The following is a 22,108-nucleotide window of genomic DNA, read 5'->3' as shown; positions in this document are numbered from 1 at the left end:
TGGTGCTAGGATTCTTCACTGATTTATTTAGCTCTTAATGAAAGAAGAGCGAAGACAACTGAGGGAAAGACAAACAGAGGGGAAAGAGAAGGGGAAGCTGCTAGTACTTTGGGCAACGATGATGAGTTGTGTCTCGTTTGCTGAGGTGCCAAGATGCATGTGTCTTTCACATGACGTCATCTCCTCCAAGCTGCTGCTTGTATTTATACCTTTCATTACACACTTGGTGAGGCCAGACCTGGGTTCAAATATTATTTTATATATATATATTTCAATGAATTTAGCTGCCTTTGATTGAGCTTGCCTGGTGCAATTGAACCAACAGAACAGTCGCAAAAGCTGTGAAACCCGCCCATCTGGTACTCCAGGCAGGCTAATGCAAACATTCAAGGTTTTGGAAAAACTTCAAAGAGTATTTGAACCCATGTCTTGGTGAGACCAGTTCAGGCAACATGACCCAGCCCAGAGACGGGTGGATAAGCAGCACTGGGAGATGAGGATCCTTTGGCTGGGACTGTGTTCAATTTACTTGTGGACCACAATATTTTGCCCTCGCTATCTAGTTAACAAAACAGTTCTGAAACTTCACAACAGGTCAGAAAACTGAATTGGGACGGGGCATTGAGGGCAGTCAGGATCACTCTATCCTCTAGAGACTGCTGCATAATAAGAGCACAGGGTATTTTGTTTATAGTACATAGAGTAATGAGTAGAAAATGGTCCCAGCAGACACAGGCTGGAAGTTGAGTTGATAATAAGAAACTGTGGGATTACTTGTGAGGAGAGAGGGCAATGAGTGTTGGGTTATAAGAGAACAGCCACAGACAGATGAATGCAGGCAGACAGGCAGACAGACAGACGGACACACACACACAAATCTTTCCACTTGCTCTGCATGGATGTTGATTAAGTTAGTGCCAGTTAAAGTGTGTGGACTGTGGCTTTGTCACAAGGCCCGGTATGCTACTAATTCTGACTCGGGTGGACTTTCCCTGGTCTTGACCTCGACATTACACCCTGCTAGCTAGGCTTTCCATAGGTCTGCATGGAGACAACATGGCGACAGGGTCACTACCTGTCACATAGAGGGCAGACACGCACCTTGTGTGTGACATAATGTTCAAACATACACAAACACAAGTTGATGAAAAGAGAGACAGCATGGGCCTCCCGAGTGGTGCAGTGGTCTAAGGCACTGCATCGCAGTGCTTGAGGTGTCACTACAGACCCAGATTCGATCCCAGGCTGTGCCGGCCGTGACCGGGAGACCCATGAGGCAGTGCACAATTGGCCCAGCGTTGTCCGGGTTAGGGGAGGGTTTGGCCGTCCGGGATTTCCTTGTCCCATCTCGCTCTAGCGACTCCTTGTGGCGGATCGGGCACCCGCAAGCTGACTGAAGTTGCCAGCTGGACGGTGTTTCCTCCGTCACATTGGTGCGGCTGGCTTCAGGTTAAGCAAACAGTGTGTTAAGAAGCAGTGCGGCTTGGCAGGGTTGTATTTCAGAGGACGCATGGCTCTTAACCTTTGCCTCTCCCGAGTCTGTAGGGGAGTTGCAGCGATGGGACAAGACTGTAACTACCAATTGGGGAGAAAAAGGGGATAAAAGTACAAAAAAATAGAACAGCAATAGAAGAGGAGGGTCAGACTGTCAGAAACAAAAAGACTGACTGAGGTACAAGGGGCCAAAAATGAGACAAAAGCTATGGCCAGAGGCCAGACATATAACGGTTAAGGATACTAGAAGCAAGTTCATTTTATGAGGGGAGGTAAAATGCAGTGGTGTAAAGTACTTAAGTAAAAATACTTGAAAGTACTACTTAAGTTGTTTTTGGGGTATCTGTACTTTACTTTACTATTTATATCTTTTGACAACTTTTACTTCACTACATTCCTAAAGAAAATTATGTACTTTTTACTCCATACATTTTCCCTGACACCCAAAAGGACTCGTTACATTTTGAATGCTTAGCAGGACAAATGTCTAATTCACACACTCATCAAGAGAATAAACATCCCTGGTCATCCCTACTGCGTCTGATCTGTTGGACTCATTAAGCACACATGCTTCATTTGTAAATTATGTCTGAGTGTTGGAGCATGCCCCAGGCCATCCTTAAAAAAAAAAAAAAAAAAATGGTGCCGTCTGGTTTGCTTAATAAGTAATTTGAATTAAGTATATTTTAGCAATTACACTTACCTCTGATAATTAAGTATATTTAAAACCAAATACTTCGACTTTTACTCAAGTAGGAATTTACTGAGTGACTTTCACTTTTACTTGAGTCATTTTCTATCAAGGCATCTTTACTTTTACTCAAGTATGACAATTGGGTACTTTTTCCACCACTCGTAAAATGCTGTAGCTTTTTGTACACATGATGTCTGCAGCCTCTTATAGACACTAAGGTCTTACCCTGAGCAAATTGTTTAGTTAGTGTAACATCTGTGGCATTTGAAGGGATTACACAAGCAGCATTAATGAGCTCAAGCGAAACCACTACTGTGCCTGTGCCCTTAAACTACACATAACTTACCCTTGTCTCAAAAACTGGGCAAGTGAGGTTCAATGAAGTCAGTTTAATCCTAGCCAACTGGCACAACTCCTACTGTTTCTGTTCCCTTCCTATTGTCCTTTCTGTTTGCTCTTGTTGAACATTGATTTCACCCTCCGGTAAAAGCTACTCTACCAGCACATTTACCATCATTTACCTTATAATTAGTGTTTTTCTCCCAGAACAAGCTTTACACTCCACCAGCAGGTTCACAGGTGGCTGGTTTGGAGGAAAGCCAAGTCTGGCACTGCACTGGAAAACAAAAGCACCGTTTCTTCTGCCTTAGCTTTCATTTTCTTTTACAAGCCTCCATCTACCTTCTTCCACCTCCCAGTGAGATCTAGTGCTGTTTGTTTTCCATTGGAATATTTGATTAAGCCAGGGGCCACACCACATGCCCTTTCAGCAGCGGCAGAGAGGCCCATGGGTCCCAGGGCAGACTGTTTATAGACAGGGGACCAGGGCTGAGGGCAACTCAACAGCCCTTCCATCTGGTCCCACCTAAACTCTGTTTATCCTTCTGGCAAATTTTTATCCCTGACAGACTGACTCCTCCAGTGGAGTTGTCCTCTGTATACTTATTTGTTTATTTGGATCCCCATTAGCTTTAGCAGAAGCAGCAACTACTCTTCCCGGGGTCCACAAAAAACACGACATGACAAGAAACAAAACACTGATAAGAGAGTCACACAAATGTAAAATACAATGATATACAAAAAATGTCATCAAAAAATAATACAAACAATAAAACAATTTGTGTTAGTGTCTCTGTGTGTTTGCGTGTCCCCTCTCACAGTCCCCGCCTTTCCATTAGTTGTTAAAAAAAAAACGTTTTTAAAGGTAATTTTACTGTTTGCTTGAGTAAGATGGAAAGGAGTTCCATGCGATCATAGCTCTGTATAAAACTGTCCGTTGCCGTGAATTTGTTTTGGACTTGGGGACTGTGAAGAGACCCATGGTGGCATGTCTTGTGGGGTATGTATGGGTGTCTGAGCTGAATGTTATTTGATTGTGCAGACAATCTGGAATTTTAGTTAATAACATTTCTGCTAAAAACTAGGAGAGAAGCAGTTCATCTCTAGTCAACCCTCAACCAGGAAAGACTGGCATGAATGGTGTTGATGATAGTTCTGTATGTGCAAGTAAGGGCATGGCATGCTGCTCTGTTTTGAGCCAGCTGCAGCTTTGCTAGGTCTTTCTTTGCTGCACTTGACCATATTACTGGACAGTAATCAAGATGGGCCAAACCTCAAAGCCTGGTTCCTCTCTAGGGTTCTTCCTAGGTTCCTGCCTTTCTAAGGAGTTTTTCCTAGCCACCGTGCTTCTACATCTGCATTGCTTGCTGTTTGGGATTTCGGCTGGGTTTCTGTATAGCACCTTGTGACATCTGCTGATATAAAAAGGGCTGTATAAATACAGAGCCTGAACAACTAGTACAGTTGATTTGTGTCTAGAAACGCAGAACATCTTTTTACAACATACATATCACTCCCAATCTTCACAACAATTTTGTCAATATGACTTGCCCATGATAATTGACCATCCAATGTTATACCTAGGAGTCCTCCTCAATTTGCTCAATGGTCACACCCTTTATACACAACTCCAGTTGACGTTTAGGTCTTAGAGAATGTTTTGAAACAAATACAATGCTTTTAGTTTTAGATGTATTTAAGACCGGTTTATTATTCAATTCTGATACTGACTGTACTCCTTATTTTACATTTCCGTGAGCTCACTGGCTTTGGGTGCTGAGATGTAGAGTGTGGAATCATCCACATACATAGTCATTCTAGCTTTGTGGAAGACCAGTGGCAAATCACTTGTACAAATAGAGAAGAGTAGCGGCCCAAGGCAACTGCCCTGAGGGACACCACTCTGTACATAGATGATGTTAGAGAAGCTTCCATTAAAGAACACTCTCTGGGTTCTATTGGATAAATAACTCTCCAACCACGTGATGGCAGGTGATGTATAGCCATAGCAAGTTCGTTTTTTCAATAACAATTTATGATCAATAACACAAAAGGTAGCATTGAAATATAACAATACAGTTCCAACTATCATCTTATTATCCATTTATTTTAACCAATCATCAGAGTCACAATACAAGTTGAGCGCTCTTCTCTATATGCATGCTGAAAGTCGTATTCTCGGAAAGATAGCATTGTATTTGGTCAAACAATCCTCTCCAACAGTTTACTAAGAACAGGCAGCAAACTGATTGGGCGGCTGTTAGAGCCACTACAGGGTGCTTTACTATTTTTAGGCAGTGGAATGACTTTAGCTTCCTTCCACGCCTGTGGATACACACACTCCGTTAGGCTTTGGTTAAATATATACCAAATAGGGGTGGCAATACAGTCCCTACCATTCTCAAGACTTTCCCATCAAGGTTGTCTATACCTGGTGGCTAATCTTTATTGATGGATAACCATAGTTTTTCCACCTCTCTCACACTAACTTGACGAAATTCAAAACAACAATCCTTCTATTTCATTATTAGATATTTTATACAAAAATATGATGGTTCACAGTTCAATGTCTATAGACCACAACCAATCCTGACCCCAGTAAGACCCCAGATTGTGCATCCTCATAGTTTACAGGAAGCAGATGCTTAGTTAGAACTACCCGTGGGTCTACTCTGTGCATCCTTGAGCCTCCTGATCCCATTACAGCCCTTTCCACTGGTGGAGCTCTGAGCTGGGCTGTGTGGCAGAGCAGAGCCCCCCTGGCCCTCAGCTGACTCCTGAACCACCAGGCACGCAGCTTTACACTGGCTCTGCTCTGTGATGATAGCCTCTCCAGAGCCACAATTCTCCCCATGTGCCAACACTAGAGTCCAGAGGTATGGCTTGGCATTTGCACTAGCAGGGCATTGGCATGTACTCCACTGGACAGCTCTGGAGTGCATGGCTGTCTGTTGACTGTAGACCCAGAACCAGCCACTGAGCATCTACTCTTGGGCGAAATGAAGTGCTGCGGTGGGGAGCTCTGCTTCTCAAGACCCACCGTCCGTGCAGTGGCATGAAACACTGAAGAATCAAGTCATTTTCTGGATGGGATATGGGACATCTCTTCAATGCCTTGGTGAATGGCAGAATATGGAAGGTTCACTTGAGTATATACAGTATATATATATATATATATATATATATATATATTATATATATATATATATATATATATACACACTGCTCAAAAAAATAAAGGGAACACTAAAATAACACATCCTAGATCTGAATGAATGAAATAATCTTATTAAATACTTTTATCTTTACATAGTTGAATGTGCTGACAACAAAAATCACACAAAAATAATCAATGGAAATCCAATTTATCAACCCATGGAGGTCTGGATTTGGATTTGGATTTGAAAACCACACTACAGGCTGATCCAACTTTGATGTAATGTCCTTAAAACAAGTCAAAATGAGGCTCAGTAGTGTGTGTGGCCTCCACGTGCCTGTATGACCTCCCTACAACGCCTGGGCATGCTCCTGATGAGGTGGCGGATGGTCTCCTGAGGGATCTCCTCCCAGACCTGGACTAAAGCATCCGCCAACTCCTAGACAGTCTGTGGTGCAACGTGGCGTTGGTGGATGGAGCGAGACATGATGTCCCAGATGTGCTCAATTGGATTCAGGTCTGGGGAACGGGCGGGCCAGTCCATAGCATCAATGCCTTCCTCTTGCAGGAACTGCTGACACACTCCAGCCACATGAGGTCTAGCATTGTCTTGCATTAGGAGGAACCCAGGGCCAACCGCACCAGCATATGGTCTCACAAGGGGTCTGAGGATATCATCTCGGTACCTAATGGCAGTCAGGCTACCTCTGGCGAGCACATGGAGGGCTGTGCGGCCCCCCAAAGAAATGCCACCCCACACCATGACTCACCCACCGCCAAACCGGTCATGCTGGAGGATGTTGCAGGCAGCAGAACGTTCTCCACGGCGTCTCCAGACTGTCACGTCTGTCACATGTGCTCAGTGTGAACCTGCTTTCATCTGTGAAGAGCACAGGGCGCCAGTGGCGAATTTGCCAATCTTGGTGTTCTCTGGCAAATGCCAAACGTCCTGCACGGTGTTGGGCTGTAAGCACAACCCCCACCTGTGGACGTCGGGCCCTCATACCACCCTCATGGAGTCTGTTTCTGACCGTTTGAGCAGACACATGCACATTTGTGGCCTGCTGGAGGTCATTTTGCAGGGCTCTGGCAGTGCTCCTCCTTGCACAAAGGCGGAGGTAGCGGTCCTGCTGCTGTGTTGTTGCCCTCCTATGGCCTCCTCCACGTCTCCTGATGTACTGGCCTGTCTCCTGGTAGCGCCTCCATGCTCTGGACACTACGCTGACAGACACAGCAAACCTTCTTGCCACAGCTCGCATTGATGTGCCATCCTGGATGAGCTGTACTACCTGAGCCACTTGTGTGGGTTGTAGACTCCGTCTCATGCTACCACTAGAGTGAAAGCAACGCCAGCATTCAAAAGTGACCAAAACATCAGCCAGGAAGCATAGGAACTGAGAAGTGGTCTGTGGTTAACACCTGCAGAACCACTCCTTTATTGGGGGTGTCTTGCTAATTGCCTATAATTTCCACCTGTTGTCTATTCCATTTGCACAACAGCATGTGAAATGTATTGTCAATCAGTGTTACTTCACAGAAGTGTGATTGACTTGGAGTTACATTGTGTTGTTTAAGTGTTCCCTTTATTTTTTTGAGCAGTATATATATATAAGCTTGAAAGTGGAAAAGAGGCTAGTGAATGAGGGGTCGAATAAGTGTAAGAGAGGGTGATGGTGAGGGTGAGTGGGGACTTGGGTGGATGGGGGTAAGGGGGGGGGGGGGGGGGTGTACAACGTGCGTTTTGAGAACAGCTGCCATTCCAGAGTGAAGTGTTTATGGATTCCATACTCAACTGGCGGACCGCGGACTGGATCCGGATTCAGAACGGGGTCAATACGGATCGCATGTCCCGAGTATGTTTTGGGCATCGACCCCTGGTATCATATAATCACACATAAGACATTGAAGAATGCATAGAATTGCAGGAAATTAGCTTTCCGCCAACAAGAGGGCAGTGCAGTTTGGGGTCGCATGGGTTGAGAGATGGGGGTTTGTTATTATGCTGATAAATTACATTATCCAGCCGGACCTTTGCCACCTCGGAAATATGTATGACCAGACCTTCTCAAATAGTACTTGAGTACCCCGGTTTATGGTATACTTGACTATGTAGCAACTGAGAGATAGCATTTTGGCACAGTATTTCTCCATTTGTAGGGTACTAAAGACCTTATAACCAAGAATACTCCAAAACCTATGAGGCTTCCAGCTAGGAAACAGATTGGTTTTCAGCAGAAGACAGACAATAGTGTGTCAAACGCATTGAACTACAGCTTTTCATAATCTATCAGAAAAGGGAAAAAAGCCTCTATTTTTACTAATGCTATCAGCTGTAAGGACATTTCGTTGGCGACTTCGTTTGATGCTATACTTTTTAAATGTCAGCCACCAGTGCTGGCCATAACCCTGTATAGGCCACCAAAACACTGGCCCAGTTTCTTTACAGATTTCTCTGAACTATTGTCTATCGTCCTTGAGAACTATGATCAAATCATTGTTTTGGGTGATTTTAATATTCATGTTGACAAAGAGACTGACTCCAAGGCCATTGAATGTATTAATCTTTTGAGCTCTATGGACTGTATCCAACTTGTTACTGGGCCCACCCATAACCACAGCCATACTCTGGACCTGGTTATTACCAAGGGGCATTCTACTGACATATCCTCTATTGTTGATGTTGCTTTATCAGATCACCACTGTGGATTTTTTTACTACCCTGTTGACCACAGCACATGTTGAACACATTATTAAGAAACGCTATTTAAAAACGCTGAAGTTGCTACAGATTTTATTGAGTGCATGAACAATACGCCATCACCTATTCTGCAGTCCTCTGTAGGATTTAGTTGACTACTTTAATGGGAAATGAAGAGCAACCATTGATGCTAGAGCTCCAGTAAGGTTGAGAAAGGCCACATCCAAATGGGGAGCCTCTTGGCAGCGTTATCAGAAAGCACAGCATTTCATTTCACTGCTACACAAACGATACACAACTTTACATTTCTGTGGCACCAAAGGATTTTAGCTCCAAGGATATATTATTAGACTGTATTAGTGATTTAAAGACTTGGACAGCTCACAACTTCAGCTAACCTCCAGCTAAATCATGACCGAGGTACTTATTGTTGGAGCCAAAGCACACAGAAAGAATCAGGCCACACATTTTAATTCACAGGCAATAAAGATAAAACATCAGGTAAAAAACCTAGGCTTCATTTTAGATTCTGAACTCAATTTCGAATCACACATTAGGAATGTGACCAAAATAGCTTTTTACTACCTGAGGAACATTGCCAAGGTGTGGCCGTTTCTCTCGCAGGCTAATACATAAAGATTCATCCATGCTTTTATTACAAGCAAGCTTGACTACTGTAATGTTCTCCTGGCTGGTCTGGTCTGCCCAAGAAAGCCATTGGTCAACAGCTAAACATACAGAATGCTGCAGCACGGGTACTGACCAAGACCAGAGGGAGAGCACATATTACACAGGTCATAAGGTCTCTGCACTGGCTGCCTGTGAGCTGTGGAATTAATGTTAAGATTCTTCTATTGGTTTTTAAATCAATCCACGATTGTGCACTCCAATTCATGTCAGACATACTTTTAAGTTATGTACCCAGTAGATCCCTCAGGTCCTCTGGCACTGGCCTTTTAACTATCCCAAAGCCTAGGACCAAGAGGCATGGAGAGGCAGCCTTCAGTTAATATGCCCCCGGCCTCTGGAATAGCCTGCCAGAGAACCCAAGGGGGGCCAAAACTGTGGACATATTTAAGAGATCTTAAAACACACCTTTTTAGCATAGCTTTTCCTTAGGGTGCTTTATAGTGTTTCAGTTTTCATTGTTATTCTTTTTGTTTTTATCCTCTTGTTTTTATTCTCTTGTGTCGTAAATATTTCAGTTTTTATTTTCATTGTTTTTATTTGTTTTCTTCCTGTGAAGCACGTTGCGTTGCATTCCATGTCGGAAATGTGCTGTATAAATAAAGCTTGATTGGATTTGACATCGCACTCTCTCTGCTCCGCTAACTTAGTAGAAATCTCTAGAGCAAAAACAGTCAAAACAGCAGCAACTATTAAATTCAAATGAAAACAACAACTTCATACAAATACATTTCTTAGTGCATATTTTCATATCAAACATGATCATGCATTTTTTTTAAAGACAATCATTATTCCATGTCAAGTATTTTTTATAGCAAAATTAAACTAGTGGTATTATCATAGAGCAGTGCTATGACCTTGTGGGATAGTCCCTCGTTCTCAAATAATGAAAAACACATGATCAATCTTTCTATATCTTCTGTACTTTTATAATGGGAGAAACATTACCCTATATCAAATGACTTGATGGACACACACTATACCCACATTCCCGAAACAAACCCCCTGATCGAGAAGTACTGAGATGAAGAGAAGGAGGGTAGGAATGGCATGCCTGTATCCATGGAGATCAGCTCTAACCACTCTGGCATGTTCTTTCAGTAGGGCTTTCTCTGAACAGGAGAGACACAGTACAAACACAATGAGCAGGGAAGTCTTTCTCTCTCTCTCTCTCTCTCTCTCTCACACACGTATACAGTCATGTTGGGTTGTCACGATACCAGTATCGCGATACTACAATACCTGATTCTCCATGGCAAAAAGGAAAACACAAAGCAGACTACTTTATGTAAAATATTGTGTGCTATAGCTTGTTAAAGAAACATGTGATTCTGGGTGACAACATAAGGCTGCTTATTTCCAACATTAGGACTGTTTTCCATCAGGAAATTTAGTCTGCTTCACGTTTTGTTTCCTTGCCACGATACCTCGGAGTATCGCAATGCTGGTATCGTGACAACCCTACATTCATTCTACACACACACATCACAACTGCTGCTACCAAACTCTTACTATACTGCTCAGTTTAAACACTTCTCCCCCCTTCTCCAATACACATGTAAATATTGGACTATATATTTTGCCTTCCTGTATTATACTTATGCTAAAATGTTTATTGTATTCTACTGCCATTTACTTTATGTTCATATTCTTATCTTTTATTATTTCTTATGGTTGTTGCATTGTCGAGACGAAATCTGAAAGTCAGCATTTCTTTTGATGATGTATACCATGTGTATCCCGTATATACGACTAATAACACTTGAAAACGCACACACCCGCGTTATGTATGAAGATGTACCCACCTTGTTTGCTTTTCTTGCTGTGAAAGAAAAACAGTAAAAGTTCAAAAGGTTGTCCTAGCAAGCAAACAACAATTAGCAATATCTCAATTGGGTGAACTCATTAACAAACTCAACCTGGCAATGACTAAAAGGTAAAGGACAGAGTCTGTGGTGAACTAGAGATGCTCACCTGAGCTCAGGCGGGGTAGCATCACACACAAAGTGGCCACCATGACAAGGATGAATCCACAGCCAAAGAACAACCACAGGAAGTTCCAACTGTCAACCTCTGATAAAACACAACATCCAAAGTTGTATCAGTCAATGCAGTTTTTGTGGTATGCTCTCCTCTCAAAGCATACTACAGTACATACTGCATGTATTGGGGCTGCCATCAAGTGGCCATGAATTGGTGCTGCATACAGTATGGTATGTGTTTTGGATCAATATCCTCTGAAGACTATATTCATAGAGTACACAAAACCTTAAGAACACCTGCTTGACATACACTGACCAGGTGAATCCAGGTCAAAGCTACGATCCCTTATTGATGTCACTTGTTAAACCCACTTCAATCCGTGTAGATGAAGGGGGTGAGATGGGTTAAAGAAGGATTTTTAAGCCTTAGGACATGGATTATGTATGTGTGCCAATCAGAGGGTGAATGGGCAAGACAATATATTTAAAGTGCCTTTGAACGTGGTATGTTAGTAGATGCCAGGCACACCAGTTTGTGTGAACACCTGCAATGGTGCTAGGTTTTTCATGCTCAACAGTTTCCCGTATGTATCAAGAATGGTCGACCACCCAAAGGACATCCAGGCAACTTGACACAACTGTGTATAGTTGAAGTGGGAAGTTTACATACACCTTCGCCAAATACATTTAAACTTAGTTTCACAATTCCTGACATTTAATCCTAGTAAAAATTCCATCTTAGGTCAGTTAGGCTCACCACTTTAAGAAAGTGAAATGTCAGAATAATAGTAAAGAGAATGATTTATTTCTGCTTTTATTTCTTTCATCACATTCCCAGTGGGTCAGAAGTTTACATACACTCAATTAGTATTCGGTAGCATTGCCTTTAAATTGTTTAACTTGGGTCAAACGTTTCAGGTAGCCTTCCACAGGCTTCCCACAATAAGTAGGGTGAATTTTGGCCCATTCCTCCTGACAGAGCTGGTGTAACTGAGTCAGGTTTGTAGGCCTCCTTGCTCGCACACGCTTTTTCAGTTCTGCCCACAAATTTTATATAGGATTGAGGTCTGGGCTTTGTGTTGGCCACTCCAATACCTTGACTTTGTTGTCCTTAAGCCATTTTGCCACAACTTTGGAAGTATGCTTGGGGTCATTGTCCATTTGGAAGACCCATTTGCGACCGAGCTTTAACATCCTGACTGATGTCTTGAGATGTTGCGTCAATATATCCACATAATTTTCCTACCTCATGATGACATCTATTTTGTGAAGTGCACCAGTCCCTCCTGCAGAAAAGCACCCCCACAACATGATGCTGTCACCCCCTTGCTTCACGGTTGGGATGGTGTTCTTTGGCTTGCAAGCTTCCCCCTTTTTCCTCCAAACATAACAATGGTCTTCATGGCCATTTTTGTTTCATCAGACCAGAGGACATTTCTCCAAGAAGTACGGTATTTGTCCCCATGTGCAGTAGCAAACCGTAGTCTGGCTTTTTTATGGCGGTTTTGGAGCAGTGGCTTCTTCTTTGCTGAGCGGCCTTTCTGGTTATATCAATATAGGACTCGTATTACTGAGGATATAGATACCTTTGTAAATGTTTCCTCCAGCATCTTCATAAGGTCCTTTGCTGTTGTTCTGGGATTGATTTGCACTTTTTGCACCAAAGTACGTTCATCTCTAGGAGACAGAATGCGTCTCCTTCCTGAGCGGTATGACAGCTGCGTGGTCCCATGGTGTTTATACTTGCGTACTATTGTTTGTACAGATGAATGTGGTACCTTCAGGCGTTTGGAAATTGCTCCCAAGGATGAACCAGACTTGCGGAGATCTACAATTTTTTCTGAGGTCTTGGCTGTTTTCTTTTGATCTTCCCATGATGTCAAGCAAAGAGGCACTGAGTTTGAAGGTAGGCCTTGAAATATATCCACAGGTACACCTCCAATTCACTCAAATGATGTCAATTAGCCTATCAGAAGCTTCTAAAGCCATGATATCATTTTCTGGAATTTTCCAAGCTGTTTAAAGGCACAGTCAACTTAGTGTATGTAAACTTCTGACCCACTGGAATTGTGATACAGTGAATTATAAGTGAAATAATCTGTCTGTAAACAATTGTTGGAAAATTACTTGTGTCATGCACAAAGTAGATGTCCTAACCGACTTGCCAAAACTATAATTTGTTAACAAGAAATTTGTGGAGTGGTTAAAAAACGAGTTTTAATGACTCCAACCTGAGTGTATGTAAACTTCCGACTTCAACTGTATATATAAAATATGCTTCTGTAAATCTGCAGAAATGTGTATGAACACATACTCTATCACCGTACATAATCAGATTGGGTTGTAAGGTACTCAACTGTGCCTGAGAAAACTACCTTTACTTGAAGACTTCATGAGAAGTTCCTAAACCACCTAACCTGTGACGATGAGGGTGAAGCTCTTGCGGATGGGCATGCGCAGGGAGCTGTGAGACACCCTGCAGAAGTACTTGGAGCCCGAGTCGTGCAGGGAAGCGTGGAGCAGGAAGAAGGCCGACAGAGAGTAGGTCCCGTCCTGGTGGTGGCGGTGGCTGGAGTACAGGACAGTGTCCAGCTTCTCTGGTAGGAGGCCTCCACCTCCACCACTGGGCTCCCTGAACCACTCCATCTCCACGTCCAGGGGGTAGTAGCCCACTGCCTCACACACCATCTTCTGCCTCTCCGTGTCCACCAAGGAGATGACAGAGTCTACGTTCAGGGACACGCGAGGAGGCTCTGAGGGACGATGTCAGAAATGACTGGCATTACAATGAGGATGTTGGCGGTATATACCGGGAGATCAAAATGGCAGTCTATGACACCTTTAATTGGTTGTTATGGTTATCATGTCATAGATATGTACATATTCATACATATGTATACCATATCAGGTAGTGATAAGTCATTTGTTTATCCTTTCAATTTTCAATGATCGCGCAAATGAGTGAGCAAAGTGTCAACAATTAAATGTGTCTGCCTCATGTGTCGTGACCCCTAACCCCTCCACCTTACCCATGATGTGCAGAGCGATTTCATGGCTGCCAAACAGCGGAGGCACCGAGACAAGGCAGACATACGTCCCCTCGCTGCTCTGCTTGGTGAGGGGGAGCGTTAGGGATGCATCGCCCCTACCGATGCCCTTAAGCTCCACCCCGCCCCCCTCCCTCTGGCCCGAGCGGCTGGAGTGGCTGAAGAGCGTGGTGCGTTCGCTGCGTCGCTGCAAACGCCATTCCACTGTCAGGTCGGCTGCCTTGTGGTCCACGTCAAACTGACAGTGCAGGCTCGATTGCTTCATTAGGCCCACCCACACAGAGGGAGTGCGGGTGAAGACTAGCATCACAGCTACACACAGACACAGGTCACAGCCAAGGCAGGGCAGGGCAGGAAGGGGGGCAGAGGAGGGAGGGGAGGAATTTGGGGGAAAAAAGGGAGGTTATAGCTAGGGACTTGTTCTGTTGTGTGTGTGACATAGACATACTGCACAGAATGTGACTTTCAGGAGAGAGGAGTATTTTACAATTTACATGAAAATATAACTCACACATAGATCATAACTCAAGACAACAACTCCCTAAAGTAAATAAACAAGGGTATAAAAGGAAACACTGACCCCAGGAGGTTGGTGGAGCAGAAAAGGTGGAATGATATCAAATACATCAAACACATGGTTTCATGTGTTTGATGCCATTCCATTAGCTCCGTTCCAGCCATTATTATGAGCCGTCCTCCTCTAAGCAGCCTCCACTGACATACGCTACAGACTAGAGCAGTGCTTCCCAATCCTGGTTCAGGGGACACCAAGGGGTGTACATTTTGTTTTTGCCCTAGCACTAACACAGTTGATTCAACTAATCAATTTATCAAGCATTTGATTAGAATCAGGTGTTAGGGCTAGGCTCAAAACTCAAATGTGCACCCCTTGGGGTTCCCATGACCAGGAATGGGAAGCACTGGACCAGAGTACAGTCTACATCTACTGCAGGGGTGTCAAACCCATTCCACAGAGGGCCGAATGTCTGTGGGTTTTTGGTTCATGCTTTAAATTAAGGCCTAGACATCTAGGTGAGGGGAGTTCCTTGCTAATGAGTGGCCTTAATTCATCAATCAAGTTTTGGGCTCCCAAGTGGCACAGCAGTCTAGCACATCTCTGTGCTAGAGGCGTCACTACAGACCCTGGTTCGATTCCAGGCTTTATCAGAACTGGCCGTGATTGGGAGTCCCATAGGGAGGCGCACAATTGGCTCAGCTAGGGTTTGGCCATCATTGTAATTAAGAATTTATTCTTAACTGACCAGTTAAATAAAAGGTTAAAAAAAAGTGTTTAGAGAAAACCCGCAGACCCTCCGTGGAATGAGTTTGACATGAGATCTACTGCATAACAAATAGACGGAATCCAAAGTTTGAATTACTTGAGGTGGTTAGCATCTCTCTGTCTGCGATGGCCGCCCAGTTGCGGTAGTCTGCCTGGCCAGGTGTGGGCGTGGCAGGGGTATGTCTGAGGAAGCTGGTGATGACGAAAAGGCCGTCGGTGTGCCGTAAGGTGCAGGTGAACCAGATGTCGTGATCCTGGGCTCCTAAACCTGGCCAACGCACCTGGATACCCTCTGTGCTGTACCTGCGGATCTCACACTGCAGCTGGTGCTCCACTACTGCTCCTTCAATGTACTTCCTCATGTCCACCTTAGAGCCTGAACACACACGGTTTGAAGAGCACCTCTCAGTGTTAAAACACCAAACATGAACCATCAGCGTAGAAAACATAACCAACGCTGACATTTGTTTCGCTGTTTCTCTCATTCACCTGTAACAAGGAAGGTGATGGCATTAGGGTTCAATGCACTGTCCCCTGGATGGCCAAACTGCAGCCCAGCGTTTCTGTGTTGGTACTGGGTTTCAGCATGTCCCTCATCATTGAACTTTACACGTTCATCCACCAGCATACAGGGCAGCCAAGGCACCTGTTCTAAAGACTGGATTCCTGGCACCTCTGTCAAATAGATGAATAAGTAGAATAATCACAATGAGTTTAAAATGTTACTTCACCTTTACAAATCAATGATAATTATAGGCTAACAAATAGTCCATTCATTAGAACTCTGAATGAGCACAGCATGCGAGAAACCGTCTAGGGAAAGAGAAATACTCGCAAAAATAATTCATAAGGTAGCCTACCCGCACAGAGAAATAAACAGATAACAATGTTGACGTTTAAACTCATAATGTTACAAAACTGTCTTCGGGAGATGTCTTTCGCTGCGCCATTCGACTCCAAGAACTTTCACTTTCATTTCGGAAATATTACGCAAGTGAAGAAAAAAAATGGAATCTGCTCGTGCAGTTGTCTGTAAGACAAGTTAACGTTAGATTTTTACAATGGCTTGTAATAGTAAACTAATATCATCAGATAATATGTGAATGAGAAAGACATTTTTAAAAAACTGCAACTAAACATAACCCCCCCCCCCCCCCCCCTATACATCCATACCATGAGCGGCGCTGTAAAGTCATGAAAATACATTTCGTCGCTCTTCAATGAAAACACATCCCGACCACGTGACGCGGACGTACGACGAGTTGTTTTGAATGATCGAAGAAGTTCAACACGTTTATTTTATTGGCTTCTTGTAATATCGCATTGGAAAGTAAGTATATATTTAAATGATTCACGTACTTGTCTCATTTTATTGTAAATCAGTATAATTAATTGAAGAAAAGTGTGCACGTGCTCTTCGTTGTAGTTGGCTTGGCGTGCTGTTGGGTGCAGCGTGGATGAACAGACGCACATTGAAGACTGAACTGCGCCTCACCCGAACACAATGATGACTCAAGGTTGCTATGAGATTTCAGTTGAATGCATGTGCTTTGTTTATAGCTATAAACATGTTAGCTGTATTCATTTGCATAACTAGCGAGCTGACACTGAATATACATTATTTTCTGTCAGTAGTACGTGTAGTGAAATGTATCGATGTGTTGGGGTAAAACCACTTGAATCACTTTGACAGGACACCTTTTGATTTGAACTAAACCTTTCATACATATTTGTGACTTTTTGGACCCGAATGGCTAAACATTATAGATAAATGTGCTCAAAGTTGACCGATTTTGCATACCCAACTATACCATGAGACATACAGTGTACTTGGAAAGTATTAAGACCGTTGACTTAACAAAAATTGTTACAGCCTTATAAAATTCTCTTATCTCTTATCTATACACAATACCCCATAATGACAAAGCAAAAATAGCCTTATCAAAATGTTTGCAAATGTATTACAAATAAGAAACTGAAATATCACATTCACGTAAGTATTCAGACACTTTACTCAGTACTTTGTTGAAGCACCTTTGGCAGCGATTACAGCCTTGAGTCTTCTTGGGTATGACGCTACAAGCTTGGCAGACCTGTATTTGGGGAGTTTCTCCCAGTCTTCTCTGCAGTCCTCTTACGCTCTGTCAGGTTGGATGGGGAGCATCGCTGCACAGCTATTTTCAGGTCTCTCCAGAGACGTTAGATCAGGTTCAAGCCCGGGTGCAACTGCACTTAAAGAAACTTTCTTGATATGTTCTGGATTGACCGACTTTCATGTCTTAAAGTAATGATGTACTGTCATTTCTCTTTGCTTATTTGAGCTGTTCTTGCCATATTATGGACTTGGTCTTTTACCAAATAGGGCTAGCTTCTGTATACCAACTCAACCTTGTCACAACAACTGATTGGCTCAAATGCATTAAGAAGGAAAGAAATTCCACAAATGAACTTAACAAGGCACACCTGTTAATTGAAATGTATTCCAGGTAACTGCCTCATGAAGCTGGTTGAGAGTGACTTTGTGGCTGTGTTATCTAGTGGAAATCGAGTCAAGTGGCCAATGTAGAATTCGCTCTGTCATTTCTTGGTTGCTAAAGTTCTACACTGTCGCTCAATTACAAAAAACAAGCACTGAATAGTGTAGGGAATCATTGTACCATCGAAATCACTGAAATCTCAAATAGAAAAATATTGTTTCTACATCTGTTTGAAACTGGTGGACCAAAACCTAAAGTAAAAGGCTCAAGCGCAAGTCTCTTCCATGTTATGGGGAAATGGGATGCGGTGGAGGGGGAGATTTTGTTTTCAATGCAGCCTAGTGCCGTTGCAATTCACCTAGCTTCCACATGGGGGAGACATTATAGGTGTGGCACCTTTCAGTTGACATTTGAATCTGTGCAGATCAGCGTACATCTTTGTGGTGGTAAGTTGAAGGTCAAATTTCAATGGCGTACCAGCTAAATTTCAATGGTCTGAAGAATAGGTCCATTCTATTTCTATGATTGATATTACACCCACCCTGTATCCAAGAACATGTCTCAACTGAAGCTTGCAACCGTCTTTGTAAGCTTTTAAACGGTTGAGTTTGATATCATTTATATTTTCCGGTGCTGAAGACATGGATGTCACATGGTATAGTGGGGTATGAAAAATGGGTAAACGTTGAGCTCCTTTATCTCTGGAATGTTTTGGCATTAGGTTACAAGTATGCAATTTTTTTTAAACAAAAGGGATGCTGTCAAAGTGTTTAAATTCAAATGGATTTTCCCTTGGCTCTGGTTTCTGTACTGAACTAACTACTCTCTAGTCTACTCGTGTGTTCATTCGTTCTCACTGTTCTGCTTGTGCTTTCAGATTCCTGGCTGAGCTGTGAGAAGACTGCCGTTCTCCAGGGAGGCTTTCTGTTGGCCAACAGGCTGTGCCAGCCAGCGTCACTCAGTGCCCTACAGAAGGAGGACTGGAGTAAGGTTGGCCACCCAATTCTACAGGCTGTCAGAGAAATCTGTGGGCAGGAGCGAGGTAGCCGTCTGAGCAGTGTCCGCTGGAAGAAGAAAATCATCTGCATCTTATGGAGCAAATTACTGGGGAGGGAGAGCGAAGAGGACATGGAAATCGGCTGGAGGGAGAATCCATTCTTCTCTCTGCAGAACAGCCTACCTGACATTAACCGAACAGTGATGTTTGAGCTGGTCAAGTTGACAGGCTTCTCTCAGATCTACGCCCAGCTGCTGCTTTGCCTCCCATCGGCCCACCTGAGTGCAGAGCTAGAGAAGCTAGTTCAACACGTTACCCGAAACAGCACTGAGGAGGATGTCCGTGTCCTGCTGGAGGTGTGGTGGGAGCTGTGGAAGGGCAGGGGGGGAAGGCAAGAGGAGGATGACCTAGATAAGGTCTTTACTAACCGGTGGACCAGCCTCACCTACACCACCGGCCTTTCACCTCAGGCTGCCAAGAGGTTCAAGTCAGACCCAGACACCCCAACATCACCATCGTCCACCACTGATGTGCTGTCCATTCTTTTTCATGCTCTGGAGGAGATGAAAGGGCATCTGAGCACCTCTGACCTTTGCTACCGTGCCCTATCCAACTGCCTCGACTCCCTGTACACCTCACATCTGATAGACCAAGCTATCATCCTCCCAGCTGAGGTGCAACTTCAGAGCCTGACCAGTGCAGTGACTGTCAGAAAGAGGCATGCTGGGATAGAGAAGTTTGACCTGGTCCAGGTGATAAGCGAGGCCCAATGTGACCTGAAGGCAGCCCACACACCCTCTCAGTTTAAACCCTGTGGAATGACACTAATGCAAGCCCTGCAGACCGTCTCACAGCTCACTCAGACCTGGGAGAAGAGAGGGCTGCTGGAGATGACCGACAGCGGGGACCCCAGTGACTTGACACGCCGTTTGAAGAACAGTCTGGCCAGAGTGCTTGAGTCCCTAGAGGAACGGTCCATGTCTGAGACCATGGATGAGGGTGAGCAGCAGACACTGAACAATGTGCATAGCACTTTGAGAGGCTTGTTAGTCTCACTGTCCTTCCCCGACACAGAGAGCAACGCTGGGGAAATGGCCCACATTGCCGTAGCCATCATTAACCACCGCTTGGAGGGCTTCCAAGATTTCACTATGCTATTTGCCACTGAACTGAGCTGGTCCCTGAGCATGGAGGAGTGGATCAGCTGTCTGGAGAAAAACAAAAACGCATTCCAGCGAAAGGATATTGTCATGAAATTAGTCTCCACTCTCATTGCAAAGTGCCAAATGGATAGTGAAGTAGAGCACTGCAGAAAGCTGAAGGACATTATTGTGAACATTTTCGCAGAGCTCCCCTTACCTGAGAAAAACACAACATTAGCGGAAATGTTAACCTGCTCCAAGAGGGGTCTCCAGGGCTCTCTGCCCCTGGCTGTGACGGAGGGCTTTAGTGAGGAGCTCAACATGACGTTAAACTGCATCATCCAGGGGGGAGCGGTGCAGAACAACCTCAGCTTGGCCGTGGCCGCCATAGCCCGTGTGGCCTTTCAGAACCCCGAGGCCACCCTGCGTCGGTGCTGCCATCTGGCGGTGGTGAACCATGGGGCCCACAGCCTCCTCTCCAAGATACTCCAGCAGCTCTCAGGGCTGAGGGGCGGTGACCCCGGTTGCACAGAGGGGACAGGCAGCTCTGCGGGGAGCTTACTGTGCAGTTGTCTTCAAGATACTGCCATGACTAAACTGTCCTCGGCTAAGGAGGAGGACCAGTTCCTGCACTTCCTGGTTGCACTTATGCAGCCGAGCATTTCGGAGAGCTCAGAGAGGGGCCAGAGTTTCCTGCACCCTGAAGAGGTTGTGTGTGCCTTCGTCCTGCCTCACCTCTCCCCCTCCTCTGGCTATAGCACCTGCAGCCTGGAGCTGTGCCTGCGTTTGCTCCACTCTGCCTTTTCTCTGGAATCCCAGGATCCATCTCCACACTGGGTCATGAACTGCTCCCCGTTCCCCCTCCTCTACGTCCTCTGCCAGATTCTGAACGAGGGCTGCAGGTGCTGGGAGCTTCCTGTAGAGGGCGCACCCCGTCACTTATCCATGGAGTCCAAGGAGATGCTTGTCACTGTGCTCACTGCACTGGGCAAGGTGGTGGGACGGGAGGTGGCCTCAGCCCCCAACACCTGGTCCAGAGCCCTCTTCTGGCTCTACAATAAAGTGGAGGCCCTGGACTGGACTGTTCGCTTCCATCTGAAGGTAGTGTGGGGAGATCACTTCAAAAACGAGGTGCCGTCCTCATTGTTGGCTGTGTGCGAGCTGCCGGAGCAGGAGTGGTCTGGCCTAAAGTTGGCCCAGTATGGGCAGGGCACAGGACTGCTGGCGTGGATGGAGTGCTGCGCTCTCTCTGACGAGGTTCAGGACACCATGCTGACCTCTCTGGCTCTGGACCAGCACCGGCCCGACGACGTCAACATGTTCAGCAAAGGCCTGCTGGTGGCCGTGACACAGACCCTACCCTGGTGCACCGTCGCCGAGTGGGGCAGGCTGCTGAGAGCCATGCGAGAGCTGCTCCGCTCAGGCCGGCTCCACGTGCCTTACTCTCTGGAGTATGTGGACTTTCTCCCCCTGCTGGACCTGCGGGCCTTCTCCTGCGAGCTGCGTCTGTCCGTGCTACTGCTGCGTGTCCTCCAGCTGCTCTGCGGCTCCAGCTGCAAGGACTGGCTGCCCTGCCAGGGCTGGGCCCACGTGGGGCGGCTGTACGCCAGCGCCACAAGGGAGCTCATAGACTCCCTGAGGGGAAAGCTGTCGCCGTCTTCCTCCAACACCTCACCCAAAGACCCAAAGGAAGAGAGGTTAGCTACCACCACCGCCAGCCAGGAGGTGCTGTTTGTACTGAGCCAGCTCTTCTGCCATGTTCAGCACGTTCAGGTGATGATGCCCGGCGGGCAGTGCGAGTCTCTGTTCCTGTGTGCCCTGGAGATCCTGACCCACTACGAGGCAGTGCTGGCCGCACACCCCAGCAGCAGCTCCCACCTGGAGACCGAGAACACTCGCCACTTCTTCACCACCATCACAGACAACCTGGAGAGCGCCGAGATGAAGGCCGTGTTGCATCAGAAAATTGCTCAGCTGTCATCTTCAGGTTGATGTACTTTTTTCAGACAGCACTTGAATGAGAGTTTATTGTTCCCAGCCTCAAATAAAAATGTGTTCTGACTGTGTGTTGAAAATACAATTATTTTGAATTAAAAAACAACAACAAAATAC

The 22,108-nt window shown here is 45.1% G+C and overlaps 2 protein-coding genes across 4 annotated transcripts; one reads left to right on the top strand and one right to left on the bottom strand.

Moving 5' to 3' along the window:
• Positions 1 to 9,785: 9,785 nt before the first annotated feature.
• LOC106580779 (tapasin) lies at positions 9,786 to 16,513 on the bottom strand. Its single transcript, XM_014162185.3, has 8 exons — positions 16,241 to 16,513; positions 15,870 to 16,055; positions 15,478 to 15,756; positions 14,081 to 14,410; positions 13,469 to 13,804; positions 11,044 to 11,142; positions 10,875 to 10,891; positions 9,786 to 10,181 (listed from the first exon to the last, which is right to left on the bottom strand). The coding sequence occupies exons 1-8, from the start codon at positions 16,284 to 16,286 to the stop codon at positions 10,167 to 10,169; spliced, it is 1,308 nt and encodes a 435-aa protein (XP_014017660.1). The 5' UTR covers positions 16,287 to 16,513; the 3' UTR covers positions 9,786 to 10,166.
• Positions 16,514 to 16,617: 104 nt separating this feature from the next.
• Positions 16,618 to 22,062, top strand: LOC106580777 (gem-associated protein 4). 3 transcript variants are annotated; one of them, XM_014162182.3, is made up of 3 exons: positions 16,618 to 16,710; positions 16,807 to 16,897; positions 18,735 to 22,062. In XM_014162182.3, exons 2-3 carry the CDS (start codon positions 16,885 to 16,887, stop codon positions 21,986 to 21,988), a joined length of 3,267 nt encoding a protein of 1,088 aa, XP_014017657.1. In that variant the 5' UTR covers positions 16,618 to 16,710; positions 16,807 to 16,884; the 3' UTR covers positions 21,989 to 22,062. The 3 variants fall into 3 exon arrangements, with proteins under 3 accessions (XP_014017657.1, XP_014017656.1, XP_082822634.1); XM_014162181.3 differs by having other exon boundaries at positions 16,620 to 16,710; positions 16,784 to 16,897; XM_082966508.1 differs by having other exon boundaries at positions 16,658 to 16,897.
• Positions 22,063 to 22,108: the final 46 nt, after the last annotated feature.

This window comes from Salmo salar, chromosome 20 (assembly GCF_965601325.2).
Source record: "Salmo salar chromosome 20, fSalSal1, whole genome shotgun sequence".
NCBI lineage: Eukaryota > Metazoa > Chordata > Actinopteri > Salmoniformes > Salmonidae > Salmo > Salmo salar.
The sequence above is the reverse complement of the archived record's forward strand: the minus strand, read 5'-3'. Positions and strand labels throughout refer to the sequence as shown.

Excerpts from the sequence above, each read along its gene's own strand:
- LOC106580779 (XM_014162185.3), bottom strand. The coding sequence starts at position 16,286 with ATGAGTTTAAACGTCAACATTGTTATCTGTTTATTTCTCTGTGCGG. Across the intron at positions 16,056-16,240 it reads CTGTTTATTTCTCTGTGCGG|AGGTGCCAGGAATCCAGTCT; the intron begins GTAGGCTACCTT and ends TCTATTTGACAG. Across the intron at positions 11,143-13,468 it reads CTTCACCCTCATCGTCACAG|AGGTTGACAGTTGGAACTTC; the intron begins GTTAGGTGGTTT and ends GTGTTTTATCAG.